Source organism: Bos indicus, chromosome 13 (genome assembly GCF_029378745.1).
Source record: "Bos indicus isolate NIAB-ARS_2022 breed Sahiwal x Tharparkar chromosome 13, NIAB-ARS_B.indTharparkar_mat_pri_1.0, whole genome shotgun sequence".
NCBI lineage: Eukaryota > Metazoa > Chordata > Mammalia > Artiodactyla > Bovidae > Bos > Bos indicus.
The window spans coordinates 39836630-39850223 of NC_091772.1; the positions used below are offsets into that span (position 1 = coordinate 39836630).

The 13594-nt window shown below is 45.9% G+C and overlaps 1 protein-coding gene across 4 annotated transcripts in view; it reads left to right on the forward strand.

Moving 5' to 3' along the window:
* CFAP61 (cilia and flagella associated protein 61) overlaps window positions 1-13594 on the forward strand; it is a 247992-nt gene that overhangs the window by 167690 nt on the left and 66708 nt on the right. For all 4 annotated transcript variants that reach the window (XM_070802104.1, XM_070802105.1, XM_070802106.1 and 1 more), the window contains 2 exons: window positions 844-1009; window positions 8256-8433. In XM_070802104.1, coding sequence (XP_070658205.1) covers window positions 844-1009; window positions 8256-8433 — 344 coding nt within the window. The remainder of the gene's footprint in view (window positions 1-843; window positions 1010-8255; window positions 8434-13594) is intronic.

Consider the following 13594-nt stretch of genomic DNA (forward strand, 5'->3'; position numbering starts at 1 on the left):
GTTCTGCTCTTCTGCACTCTCGGTCTTCAGAACAGGGTTATTAAAACGTCCTGTACCTGAGGGTCACACCATCCAGAAGATTCTGGAAACAGCCCTTACAGAAATCTAAATAAACCCAAAGCCACAGGAAATCTACTTTTCTCCCACTACAGTGTTGTGTTCATCCTCAAACAGAACCCAAAGAAGCAAACCCGTCCATCCTGGACCTGCTCTTATGGAAGCAGAGGTCCCTATAAATCACCTTAGTCATTAGGAGGGACTCCCCAAAGTCCCCAGGGATTGTACTGGATGCAAACATAATTCCCCAATTGACACCTTCTTTAAATAAAATGTGTTTTGTTGTTTGGGCATGAATCCATATGCTTATTCTGGATATGAGTCATTTATCAAAAAGCCTTCGCAGACTTGTGGGGCCTTGACCTCTGCCTTTGGGGATCCTCAGGTGTCACTTTCTTCATCCTCATTCACTCCGAGTCTGTGGTCAATATGACAAGATGACAGTTGTCAATGTGACAGTTCAACAGCTAAAGTAAATTTACACCAGCCATGCATTGGAAGGAAGAGTATTAGAAATGATTACACACACACACACAGGTGTGCGTGCACCCTCCCTGGCGTGGACCGGCCTACCCCAAGCAAAACAATTTAGCTTTAATAGGAAGATGTCAATTGGCAACTAAATGTTCCACAAGGACAAATCTCCTAGCCTGCCCAGATCCTGGTAAGTTCTCAGCAAGAGCACGGGCTTGGCCCACCAGGGGCCCTGAACCAGCTCACCAGATGTCTAATTAATGCCTGCTGTCAGCTGCTCAAATGTCACTGATGGAGCCTCTCTCTCCGCAGCCACTGCTATAATGACAGAGATCATGAATTGATGTCGCTGTGCTCCTGGGTCAACGTGGTGGTTGCTAAGATGACCGCCATAGACCGAGCAGCCAAGCAGGTCGTCGTTTCGAGAGAGAAAGTCGTGCTCTATGACCACCTCATCCTCTGCACCGGACGGCAGTACCAGGGAAGCTCTTGAGGGCTGAGGGAAGTGGGGCGGGGGGATGGGTCACGGGGTGGCTGGGCCCACATCCCAGGGCCAAGAGTGTGCCTCCCATCTGCACGCGTGACCAGAACTGAGTCCTCCTGGAAACCCCATTCCAAGAAAGCATTCTTCCCAAGGGTGAAAACCACAGCAAACTGGAGAAATGCCATCCTTGAAGCTGTGGTCCCAAAGTCGAACACTTGCCACTCACCAGAGCGGAATCCAGAAGCAGCCTGTCATGCATCTACAGGAAATTAACTTTGCCTCAACAGCCTACGGTTTCCCTGATGGCTCAGATGGTAAAGAATCCACCTGCAATGCGGGAGACGTGGGTCCAATCCCTGGGTCCAGAAGATTCCCTGGAGGAGGGAATGTCAACCCACTCCAGTATCCTTGCCTGGAAAATCTCATGGACAGAGGAGCCGGGTGGGCTGCAGTCATGGGGTTGCAAAGAGTCAGACACGACTGAGCAACTAACATTTTCAAGAGCTTAACATTTGGTGATGGTGCCAGGCTTGCAAGAAAGTATTTCAGACATGCACACCTTCTGTCACCCTTGTGCTATTGTGTGTCTTGGTTACAAAGCTCTAGGGAGTGTGGCTGGTGGCTTTCCTGGTGACCATGCTCTCCATCTGGGTTTAATTCTCAAACCCCACTCGAGGAAAATGCTCCAGGATGTGACTGAAGCTGAGTTTGAACGTTCTCACTGCAATGCAGCAGCATTTTGTGCAGAAATAGGTCATCTCTTTGATGGAAAGAGATTTAGATGATGGAGTCTTTTTGTTACATTTCCCCCGAGGAACTGGATAGGCTCCAAGTTGGGTTTATATGGAGTTATCCACCCCCTCCACCATGTCCCACGCAAACACTGGTCATATTTTCCTGGTCCTGTCCCAGGCTACCATGGGGATTCATTCATGCTTGAGCTGGTGGTCATGGTGAGGACAGACAGCCCGGCAATGCTGAGCATCACTTACTTCGATCACTGAGCCGCAGTTACCGGTTGAGTACACCTGGGGCACTTTTGAAATAAACCCTGGCTGGGCCCTGCTCCCAGGGGCTTTGTTTTAATTATTCTGGGGTGAGTGGGACCCAGTCATCAGTATTTTTTTTTTTTTTTGAAGCTCCCAGTTGATTCTTTTTTTTAAAAATTAATAAACTTAATTGGAGGATAATTACTTTACAACATGTGATGGTTTTTGCCATACATCAACATGAGTCAGCCACAGGTATACGTGTATCCCCCCACCCTGAAGCCCCCTCCCACCTCCCTCCCCACCCTCTGGGTTGTCCCAGAGCACCGGCTTTGGGTGCCCTGCTTCATGCATTGAACTTACACTGATTTAAGGCTAGGTTGGAGAACTATGGACTCGAACATTCTAGAACCTCATCTTACTCTAGAGCAGCACTTCTCCAGCTGTCATATGCACAAAAATCCCCTGTGCATCTCGTTAAAATGCAGATGCCAGCAGGTGGTGGGGTGGGGACGGGTGTGGCTGAGAAACCTCAGTTCTGACTTGTTTCCAGGTGAGGCCAAGGCCATCAAGGGAACCCCTGATGGTCCAGCTTGGATCAACCTCTGAGTGATATCTTTTCTTCCTACCTCCTCCTCCCCTTCTGCTTCTCCTTCTTCTTTTAAAGAAATCCAGTTCTCAAAGTGTAGAAAAGGATTTTTTTTTCTGGATTTTTATTTATAAAAATAAATGAGGTCCTTAAATATTCCTCTTTTTTGAACATGAAATCAGAAGAAAACACCAAGCACTCCTCTGTCCCCCGCCTCACCTCAGAGCTCCAGCTGCTCCCTGTGACCGTGGACTTGGGAAAATGTGAGAGGAGGCCCGGCCAGCTGTCCAGAGTCTGGGGCGCCTGTCCATGTGTGCCCAGCTGCCCCATGGCTTTCGTCTGTGGCACATTAAGCTCTTGCCCTTTTTACACCGGGCAACATGAAATGAAGACGTGATCAAGAGTGTTCCAAATTAATTTTTCCAGAAGGACATGAAAATTAAAGGTACATAAGCTGATATTTTTTAAAGGCAGCTGAATTCATTGGGCACTTCCAGCTCTTATTTCTCTCCCTATTTACTTCTCTTCCAATCTCTCATGGTTTTGTCCCAATGCTGTGATTTAAAAAAAAAATACTAACAAACTGGTGAAAGTAAGCAAAAAGACTATATGTTATATCTGTTATAAAATATAATTGCAAACCTTAACCTCTAATCTGACTTGTAAATGGCATGGATCAGTCTAAAATATCGTGCAATATTTTTGATATCCAGATCCACCACACTTTTTTTCTTTTAATGAGAAAATCCATGCTCAGGCTACACTGTGCTGCAGTGTTTCACATGAGGAGGGCTAGTCTCTACTTTCAAGCCCTGTCTCCAGGGTCAACTATTCCAAGGCATTTCCATTATTCAGTCTTCATGGGTTGCTCCCCAGAACTCACAAAAATGTGTTTGTAGTTTTCCCTTTGATTGGTCGACTTCTGATATGAGCTATGGCCTTTCTATTTTGGAAGATGAAGATTTTTCTGGTTCACATTCAGCCCCCTCTAACCCCTCCCCCAAAGCCCATGTATGGATTGGTTATTTTGATTGCTGAGCGCACACTGGTGCTGAAAAAACTGTGTGCAAGAGCTTACAACTGGGGTCCCCGGGCCCCCTCCACGGCTCTTGGCACATCATGCAGACCAAGAGAGGCCTGCCCCCGCGCCGGGCTGTGGGTCATCTCAAAAAGAGGAAGGACAAAAGTGTCAGCCTGAAGTCAGATGAGTCAGCGTGGCCATGGGAAAACCGTGGCTGGGACTCCCCACGAGGCAGTACTCTGGGGAAGCCAGGAGGTGGGGCAAAGATGGGCAGCCAGAGGGTAAGAGCGAAAAAATAGATACAAGGGGCAACAGCAAAAGGTGTCAGGCAAATTCATACAGCTGTTAGGAGCAGTCACATCCAGCAAAGCAGAACTAACTGGAGAAATGCAAGAATCCCCGTTTCACAGATGAGGCAACTGAGGTGCCGTGAGGCTGAGGCCCAAGGTCAGACAAGACAGATTGTCCACAGTCACAGCAGGGTGGCAGATTAGGGGCTAAGGTTAGAGCCCAGGTAGTCTGGCTCCAGTTCTTTGTCCTTGCCTCTCTCTCTCCTCTCTCCCTCTTTCCGTGTCTCCTTCCCCTTCCTTCCTCCTTCCCCTTTCCTTCCTGCTCTCTCCCAAAGCTGTGGTGCAGAGGTTACCCTTGATGGCTTTTAAAAGTTTTCACAACACACAAATTCTGGAACTTAATATTTATAGCTGCTACTGCTGCTAAGTCACTTCAGTCGTGTCCGACTCTGTGCGACCCCATGGACGGCAGCCCACCAGGCTCCCCATCCCTGGGATTCTCCAGGCAAGAACACTGGAGTGGGTTGCCATTTCCTTCTCCAGTGCATGAGAGTGAAAAGTGAAAGTGAAGTCGCTCAGTCGTGTCCAACCCTCAGCGACACCATGGACTGCAGCCTTCCAGGCTCCTCTGTCCATGGGATTTTCCAGGCAAGAGTACTGGAGTGGGGTGTCATTGCCTTCTCCAATATTTATAGCTAGAGTCAGATAAATAGGTTGTTGTTGTTGTTGTTTAAAGTTTTTTTCTTTCATTAAAAATATCTGGAGAAAAGCAACTCAGTTCTGATAAAGTGGCTTCCAGGTGTCATCAGGAACCCAGACCCTCTGTCTTTTGTTATTCTGCCTTTAGAATGTTTTTCTATCCTCAGCATCTTGTTGTGGCTGCTGTGGTTCCGGCCATTTCATGTGCAAGAGGCAGGAAGAAGGAAGGACTAGGGCAAAATGACTTTTCCCACTGCCCTCTTCCCTCCTGCTTCTACCCCATCCCTCATCAAGGATGCCTGCTTATCTCTCTTGACTTCTTAGGTCATAAGTGGGGAAATGTTCCAACTGGGCATATGTCCCAGGAATCCATTCCTAAGAAAGAAAGGGAGATAGAATAATGGGTAGGCCAGCAGCATCCTCTGCTGCCATGTTAATTAACTTGCTGGGATCAGGGTGGCCAACAGGCTCCCACCAGCAGGTGATGCTCAGTCCCGAATCACTGGAGTGGTTGGGAAGTCCCCTGCTTCTCTCCAGTCACAGTTCAGTGCCAGGTTAGTGGTGGCAGAGAACCTCTGCTTTGGGGAGCTGGTACGGATGGGCTTCTACATTGAATGGCCTCCTATTGAACTTTACTCCCTCCTTTCACTGACGACATCATATGATTTTCCCCCATATATCCTTTCTGATGTATCGAGTTCTGCTAAACTCTGTGTGGGCAACTTAACTAGTTTGGGAACTTAAAAATTCCAAGCTTAAAAAACTTAGCTTGAGTTTTGCCTGTTTTGTGACATGCCACTGTGCAAATATGAAAATACGTTATCCCTTTAATTTCTAATTCTTTATAGTTTAGAAATGTGCAAAAACAACTCCACCTGCTTCGTGCACAGAAGAATTATACGAATCTTTAGGCAACAGTTACATCACAGGATTGCAGCAAACTGATTTTCATTTTTGACCTTATTCCTTTTTCCCCTCTTTTCTGTGTGTGTTTTTTTTTTCTCTTTCATCTGAGCACACACTATCTGGAATGATAAGTTCTTTTATAAATTGAACAGCTCTCAGTTTGCGCTTCAGCTTTGCCTTTTTCTGCCAAGGATTTTTCCTGATTTGTTAAAGCATGATTTACTAAACTGATATGCTACCCCAATTTCATTTTATCTTAACTATCAATACAATCCTTGTTGTAGTTCTGATAAAGTTTAAAACCTCTAAGGCACAGTATTCCACACTGTGCACTTTAAGTCACTCACCAAAGCCCCCGGTGGATTGCTTTATACCGGCCGCGAGTGTGATTAATACCAGAATTTTACCGTCATATTGCTAAATAAATTATATTGCTAATAAGAGATTGCCACCACAAGTTTAGTTGTGATGCATGCTGCTAAGTCGCTTCAGTCGTGTCCGACTCTGTGTGACCCATAGACGGCAGCCCAACAGGCTCCGCCGTCCCTGGGATTCTCCAGGCAAGAACACTGGAGTGGGTTGCCATTTCCATACGCACATGCTAAATTGCCTCAGTCGTGTCTGATTCTTTGCGGCACTGTGGACTGCAGCCCGCCAGACTCCTCTGTCGGTGGGGATTCTCCACGCAAGAATACCGGAGTGGGTTGCCATGCCCTTCTCCAGAGGATCTTCCCAACCCAGGGATCAAACCCACATCTCTTACATCTTCACTGGCAGGTAGGTTCTTTACCACTAGCATTGCCTGGGAAGCCCTTTAGTTGTGATAAATGACCATAGTTTCTGGCCAGCCTCCTCACAGAGAAAAGACATCCAGGTTTAAAAATTGATTCTGTTTTTTTGTTCTTTAGTCCCACTTGAAATTGAATTACATACATCACAGTCGTGTAGTCAGACTTTACTATTTCTCTTGAGGAAGGATATACCAGCAAGTTCTCCAGATGTCATCTGGGGTTTAGTGAAGCCCCACATGCTCAGGCAACCATCCGGCATTCACATCCCCCTCATGGCCAGGGGTTGCCGGTGGTCCTCAGGGGATGAAGAGACTCTTTGAAGCCCATGTTGGTCTCTGCAGCCAGTGAACACTTTGCCCTCTGTAGCCGTAGGAGTCTGGTCTCATACCCTTAGGCCTCAGGCCACAAGCGCGCAGGACACTGGCTTCTCTGATAAAAGCCAGGCTGCCTGGGTGTTTCGCCATGGGTTCCAGCCTCATCATCTCCCATAATCTCCACCTGGCCGCCAAATGCTACCCAGCAGGGCAGCAAGGGGGCCACCAGGCACACTCATCTCACTCTGCCCTTTAACTTGGCTTCCATGACAGCGCCTGTCTGATTTTCATTTGAACCAAAATAATGAACAAATCAAGAGTCCACATAAAAAAAGACCCAAGTATCTGGCATTTCTTGAGAGATGGTATCTGGCCAACCAGAACCCCACGACTACCCTGGCAATGACTGGATGGAGCTGAGTCAAGGTTGAACACTGTGGCTGGGGTCCGGGCCATCCAGCTCATCACAGCATCCTGGACAATGAGGACCAGAGCCAGCCAGCATCTGTGATCATGTGGTGCTGTTCCTTTCCCTATGGCAGAGGAAAGCACCCGTCTTCACTCGTGTCTGTGTCAAAAGTCAGGGAACAGGAATTATACTGGAAGGGCTCTGCACTGAGTGGGAGAGAGAGAGGGGGCAAGGCTGGGGAGGAATACTTCTTTGAAAAAGTGAGAGAGAAGCCAATAATTTTCACAAGTAAGTGGTAGCCCACTTCCCTCATTTAGCGCCTCAACCCTCTGTGCACTTGACTTTCAATCCCTGATACAGTTGCTTCTATGCAGGTTTTTTTTGTTTGTTTTTTGTTTTTTTACCAAAAATGGCCACATCAAATGCAGTTCTACAGACTCTTCCATGGCCCCGTCCCGCCTATGGGAGCAGGTGGATCCTGGTTTCCCTTCCCTTGACCCTGGCCAGAGCTTCATGATGAGCCATGATTTGTTCATGATGAGCTCCGTGACTGAACCTGGCAGGAGAGCCCCTGCTGGACTCCTCAGGACCAGGTTAAAGAAGACTGTGAGCCCTCTGGACTGCTGACCTCTCCCAGGACGTGTGCCCTGGAACCCAGCCACCCAGTCGTGAGGGACCTCAAGCCACACGGTGTTCATGTGGCATCATGTCCCCTGCCCCAGCTGGGACCAACCTCTAGACACAGGCTGATAATGATTTGTCATCTGTTTAAACACCCACCCTATCTTCTTGGGGAAAGAAAAAGGCTTGAATTCATCTCCAGGTGATTCCAGCCCCTGGCCGTCAAGTCTGTACCCTCAGCATTCAGGTCTTCCCAGCTGAGCTCTCCGAAAAGACCTACTGTCCCCCACCTTGGCCCTGTCTGCATGGCTGACCTCCAGAACCTGGGAGCCTCCTAACGGTTTCTCATGACCGAGCTTCGGAATAATTTGTTATGCAGCATCAAGATGACCAGGGCAGTTCCTTTTGAGAATTAGCTCCAAGTGGCCACTTCACCCATCTGGTTTTTGTTTTGTTTTGTTGTTTTTTAAATTACAACCTGATTCTATCTGGAGATGGAAAAAGGCACACCTGTACTGGGCATTGCTTTCTTTATGTGAGTCAATGAATTAATTACTGTTTGAACGCTTCACCTGTTACCACCGAAATAAGCATCTTTCTGTAATGCACCTCAGGTCCCATGCCCGACGGAGGTGGATATTAGCCTCCATCCGACCAACAGAGAGGTTTCAAACAGCTGCCTGCGGCGGTACACCGGCCCAATTCCCTGCAATCATTTCACCCTCAACGATGAGGAGGATTGCCTGAGGGCCCTGTCCTGGATCAAGAACAACTCCATCACGGCCGAAGGTAAGGATGCTGGTTCCCGTGCATCTTTTCAGAACAGCGTTTTCTTTCCATAATGAGTCTTATTCTTCATCTAGTTCCAGTGTATAATTAGTGCCTAATTAATTCCAACCAAATCATTCATCTGTCATGCTTTGTTTTCCAGATTAATTTACAACTTGTTGTCATTTTTGGATACCCAGCATGTTTGCCGGGGGAAAGAAAAGGGCTGGAGATAGTTTAATTATCTATAATTATTTTATTACACGAAATGAATATCCGAAGAGCAAAGCATGGCTAAAATCATTAACTAATTAAAGAATAATTTAATAAGCAAACATGTTTAGCAATTATATGGAAAATATGTCTCCTTTTGTGAGGCTGAAAAGACCTCGGAAGAAAAAGAAAGGTCTGAGTCGTAAGGGCTCTTTTCTCTCACCACCCATTGTTCTCCATCGTGGTTGCCCGCACAGTCGTTCCCACAGACGCTCACAGTCGAGTCGCCTGCCACTTTTTGCATCCAAAAGAGAGGGGAAAGCATTTGTACAAATGCCTCTGCCACTCAGAAGCGTCGTCTTAAGTGTCTTCCTCTCTCCCACTTGGGTTCATGGAAATTGTTCGACTAATAGAATAACCAGAACAGGGCCTCGCTGCCGGTTTGTCTTGAAACCCGGGAGTCCACTTTTAGAGGTGACTTTCTGCAGCCTCCTCATTTTACTGAAAGCACAGAGAGGATCAGGGCCTTGGTCAGGTTATAAACTACCTGCAATGGGCTGGTCTTCTAATCCAGCCTTCAACTCAGTCCAGGGATAGAAGGATCACTAAGTGACAGGAGTATGGGGAATCAGTATATATCCAATCAAATATATTAATCTATGTAATGTATTTATTTAAATATAATTTCATCTTGTTAGTATTATAATTAATGTTAGTTATTATGACTAATTAGAACCCACCTGCCAGTGCAGGAGATGTAAGTGATGCAGGTTTGATCCCTGGGTCGGTAAGATCCCCTGGAGGAGGGCATGGCAACCCACTCCAGTATTCTTGCCTGGAAAATCCCATGGGCAGAGGAGCCTGATGGGCTACAGTCCATGGGGGTCGCAAAGAGTCAGACACGACTGAACACCTTAGCACAGCACATTGTAATTAATGTTAGTTGTTATAATCAATGTTAGTTATTATAATTAATATATTAAATTATATACTTTCTTCTAATTTTTAGTGGAACTTTTTGGTTAACTCTCAAGTTCCTACACTTATTTCATTACAAATAAAGAAATAGATATCAAAGAACATTCAATACATTACTGAATTCAATTTTTTAATACTTATAGGTTATTTGAATCAAAATTTATACGTGAGATTGGCCTGTTTTCTCTTTTATGCTCGACTTGTCAAGTTTTGGAATTGAGGGTATGCCAGTCTCACAAAATGTTTTGGGGAAGCTTTCCACATTTTTCTGGGGTCAGAAATACTTTGCATCTAAAAATTAGACAGGAATAACCCATAAAACCAACTGGGGGTCTGGAACCTTTGGGCAGGTGTGGGAGATACATATATATACACACATATGCTGCTAAGTCACTTCAGTCATGTCTGACTCTATGCGACCCCATAGATGGCAGCCCACCAGGCTCCCTCATCCCTGGGATTCTCCAGGCAAGAACACTGGAGTGGAGTGCCATTTCCTTCTCCAGTGCATGAAAGTGAAAAGTGAAAGTGAAGTCGCTCAGTCATATCCGACTCTTAGCAACCCCATGGACTGCAGCCCACCAGGCTCCTCCGTTCATGGGATTTTCCAGGCAAGAGTACTGGAGTGGGGTGCCATCACCTTCTCCAACACACATATATGTAATTACATATATATAGCTGTATACTGGGAACCCAGATTAAAACTTGATGAAGTATTTTAATATTTGCATTAACACTTGGTATTATTTTCAGTTTGGATCTGTATGTATTTAAACCTGTTTCAATATTTTAGTTGTTCTTTAATCACTGCCCTATGACCTAAGTACACTTAGGGAATCAGTGACTTTTACCATAAAGGGCCAGACAGTAAAAATTTTAGACTTTGCAGGGCATATGGTCTCTGTTCGAACTACCCAACTCTGCTGCTGTAGCGAGATAGCAGCCACTGACAATGTGTCAGTGAATGAGCATGACTGTTTTGGAACACTGTTTATTGGAACACAGTCATGTTCCAATAAAACTTTATTTACAAAAATAGGTGAATCAGAGTTTTCAGAACCCTTCCTTTATCCATACGATCTGTGACATCGTTGTCTTTGTTGTTTAGTCGCTCAGTCACATTCAACTCTTTGCGACAACATGGACTATAGCCTGCCAGGCTCCTCTGTCCATGGGGATTCTCTAGGCAAGAATACTGGAGTGGGTAGCCATTCCCTTCTCCGGGGATCTTCCGACCCAGGGATCAACCCAGGTTTCCTGCACTGCAGTCAGATTCTTCAACAGCTGAGCCACCAGGGACCCATTTCATCAAGTCCAGACCTCAAAATGTAACTTAAACTTGCTGAAAACACAAAAACCAGTGGTTCAATACAAAATATGATTATGTCTTAGGAATGTGCTCAGTCCTATTACAATGTAATATTTTAATCAACTGTTGGCTGTTTTGAGAGTTTAGGATTCAGGAATCTTTTGACCAAGAAAATGGCCTTTGCATGTGGCAATGCAAGTTATTTTTGTTTTTTTTAGTTTCTTTCTACTCTGTAGACCTATTAAGCCTTCTTTTTGGCCATATTGCCCTGTCAGTGACCACCAGTTGAACAAGAATGGTGATTGTGGACTTTCTTGTCTCATTCCTATTTTAGGTGGAAAAGTTTCCACATCACTTTCATCTATAAGTATGCCTTTTAGATGTTTCTAGTTTTTAGTTCAGTTTAGTCACTCAGTTGTGTCCAACTCTTTGCCACCCTATGAATCACAGCACGCCAGGCCTCCCTGTCCATCACCAATTCCTGGAGTTCACTCAGACTCACATCCATCGAGTCAGTGATGACATCCAGCCATCTCATCCTCTGTCGTCCCCTTCTCCTCCTGCCCACAATCCCTCCCAGCATCAGAGTCTTTTCCAATGAGTCAACTCTTTGCATGAGGTGGCCAAAGTACTGGAGTTTCAGCTTTAGCATCATTCCTTCCAAAGAAATCCCAGGGCTGATCTCCTTCAGAATGGACTGGTTGGATCTCCTTGCAGTCCAACAAATAAATGCTGAATTTTATTAAATGCTTTTTTCTGCATTTATTGAGGTGATAAATAATTTTTTCTCCTTTCTCTGTTAATTTGCTGAGTTACCTTAATTGATTTTTTTTCCACTTAAAAGTATCTTTTTTTAAATTTTATTTTATTTTTAAACTTTACATAATTGTATTAGCTTTGCCAAATATCAAAATGAATCCATCACAGGTATACATGTGCTCCCCATCCTGAACCCTCCTCCCTCCTCCCTCCCCATACCATCCCTCTGGGTCGTCCCAGTGCACTAGCCCCAAGCATCCAGTATCGTGCACTGAACCTGGACTGGCATCTCGTTTCATACATGATATTTTACATGTTTCAATGCCATTCTCCCAAATCTTCCCACCCTCTCCCTCTCCCACAGAGTCCATAACTTAATTGATTTTTGAATGCTGAACTAACTTTGCATCTTGGAATAATTCTTACTGGGTCGAGATGAAAATTCATATATCCTTATTCCTGGAATCAGAATGCTAACATATTTAGAAGAATTTCTATGCCTGTGTTCATGAGTGTACAATGTGTACAATATTCTATAATGCAAGTTCTTAACTCCGAATGCTTATGGCAGAGTACTTAGAAATTCCAAAGCAAAAAGTTCTTAGCTTTCAAATGGGGGAGGAGCATCCATGCTATCGCATTGCCTTAACTAGTGGTCAAAGATGGTGACATTCTGGTACCCACTTAGAGGGAAATAAATGGGTTTGCAAGATTTAAGAATGTCTCCTATTAGCCATTGCATAAAACCCATTCATACCTGTTTTTGTCTGCGAATGAACAGGTTAGGAAGTTGGTAGACATTAGCTTCCTATCTTAAAAGTAGGCTGCTTTCCAGGTCCATTGCTTAACAATACTCCTGGGGCATCTCCCAAGTGGGTCGTCTAAACAGTCAGAGGCCCGGCCCAGGCTCTGGAAGGCATCTGAGAAACCGATCCAGCCAAGTTCATTCAACTTAGGCTAGTGAGCCTTTTCAGAGGACTCTAAGAGAAGTTGGGAAGAAAAACGTTAACCCCCTGCCTTGAGGAAGCTCTTTCTCTTTGTTGTTTTTCCATAATTAGAGCCCTATTCAGATGAATTCAATTAGTCCCATTCCAGATATCTTCCTCACATGGGCTGCTGTGAGGAGCAAACGAGATTAATAAGCTATTTCACGTCCAACTCAGGGTCATGTCTCTTACATGGTAAGAGTTCAGTCATATAACCACCACTACTGCTGTGCGATGGGGTTGTTGCTGTGCACGAAGGTTCCCCGGGTGTACATCTCAGCCCCTGCCGTCCTACCGATAGTGCAGTCTAGCACGGTCTCTACACAAAAGATAGGGATCCGTGTACACCAGGCAACTGTCTGGTTGTAGAGGGGCACCATGGCCTTCATGGGAGCCCAGGAGAATGTGAAGTTTGGAGACAGCTTCCCCAAGGAGGGAGGATTTGGCTCAGCCTTAAAGGAGGGCAGGATAAGCAAAGGAAGAGAGAGGCTGGGGACGTCTGACTTGTATCCAAAACCCATGGCCCAACAACTGGGGTCGGGCAGACTCTGTGAAGGGCAGCAATGAGATGGGCAAGTGGAGGGGTGAGGGGGGAACTTAAGTGTCCAGCTCGGTCCAGGTTTAACTGGTTGCTTTTTAGAGGTTGGGGTCCCAAGGGTGATGCTGTGCATGCAACAGCACTGCAGAACCCTCATCTCTGGTGTTCACGGCAGGGTGAATTGGGGTTGGAGGTGGGGGCCACCATGCTGGCGGGGAAGGGCTGGAAGCAGCCACCTTTGATCCATTTGGTGGTCCTGTTGGCACAAGACCGCATCTAGCTTATTTCCACATGAGTAATGGGCTGATGGCATTTGAAGCAGGAAACTAGAAGTTGGCACTCCATGAAATGGAGGAGCAGAGTTTTGTTCCCGCATCCATTACCGTCACTCCGCCTGTC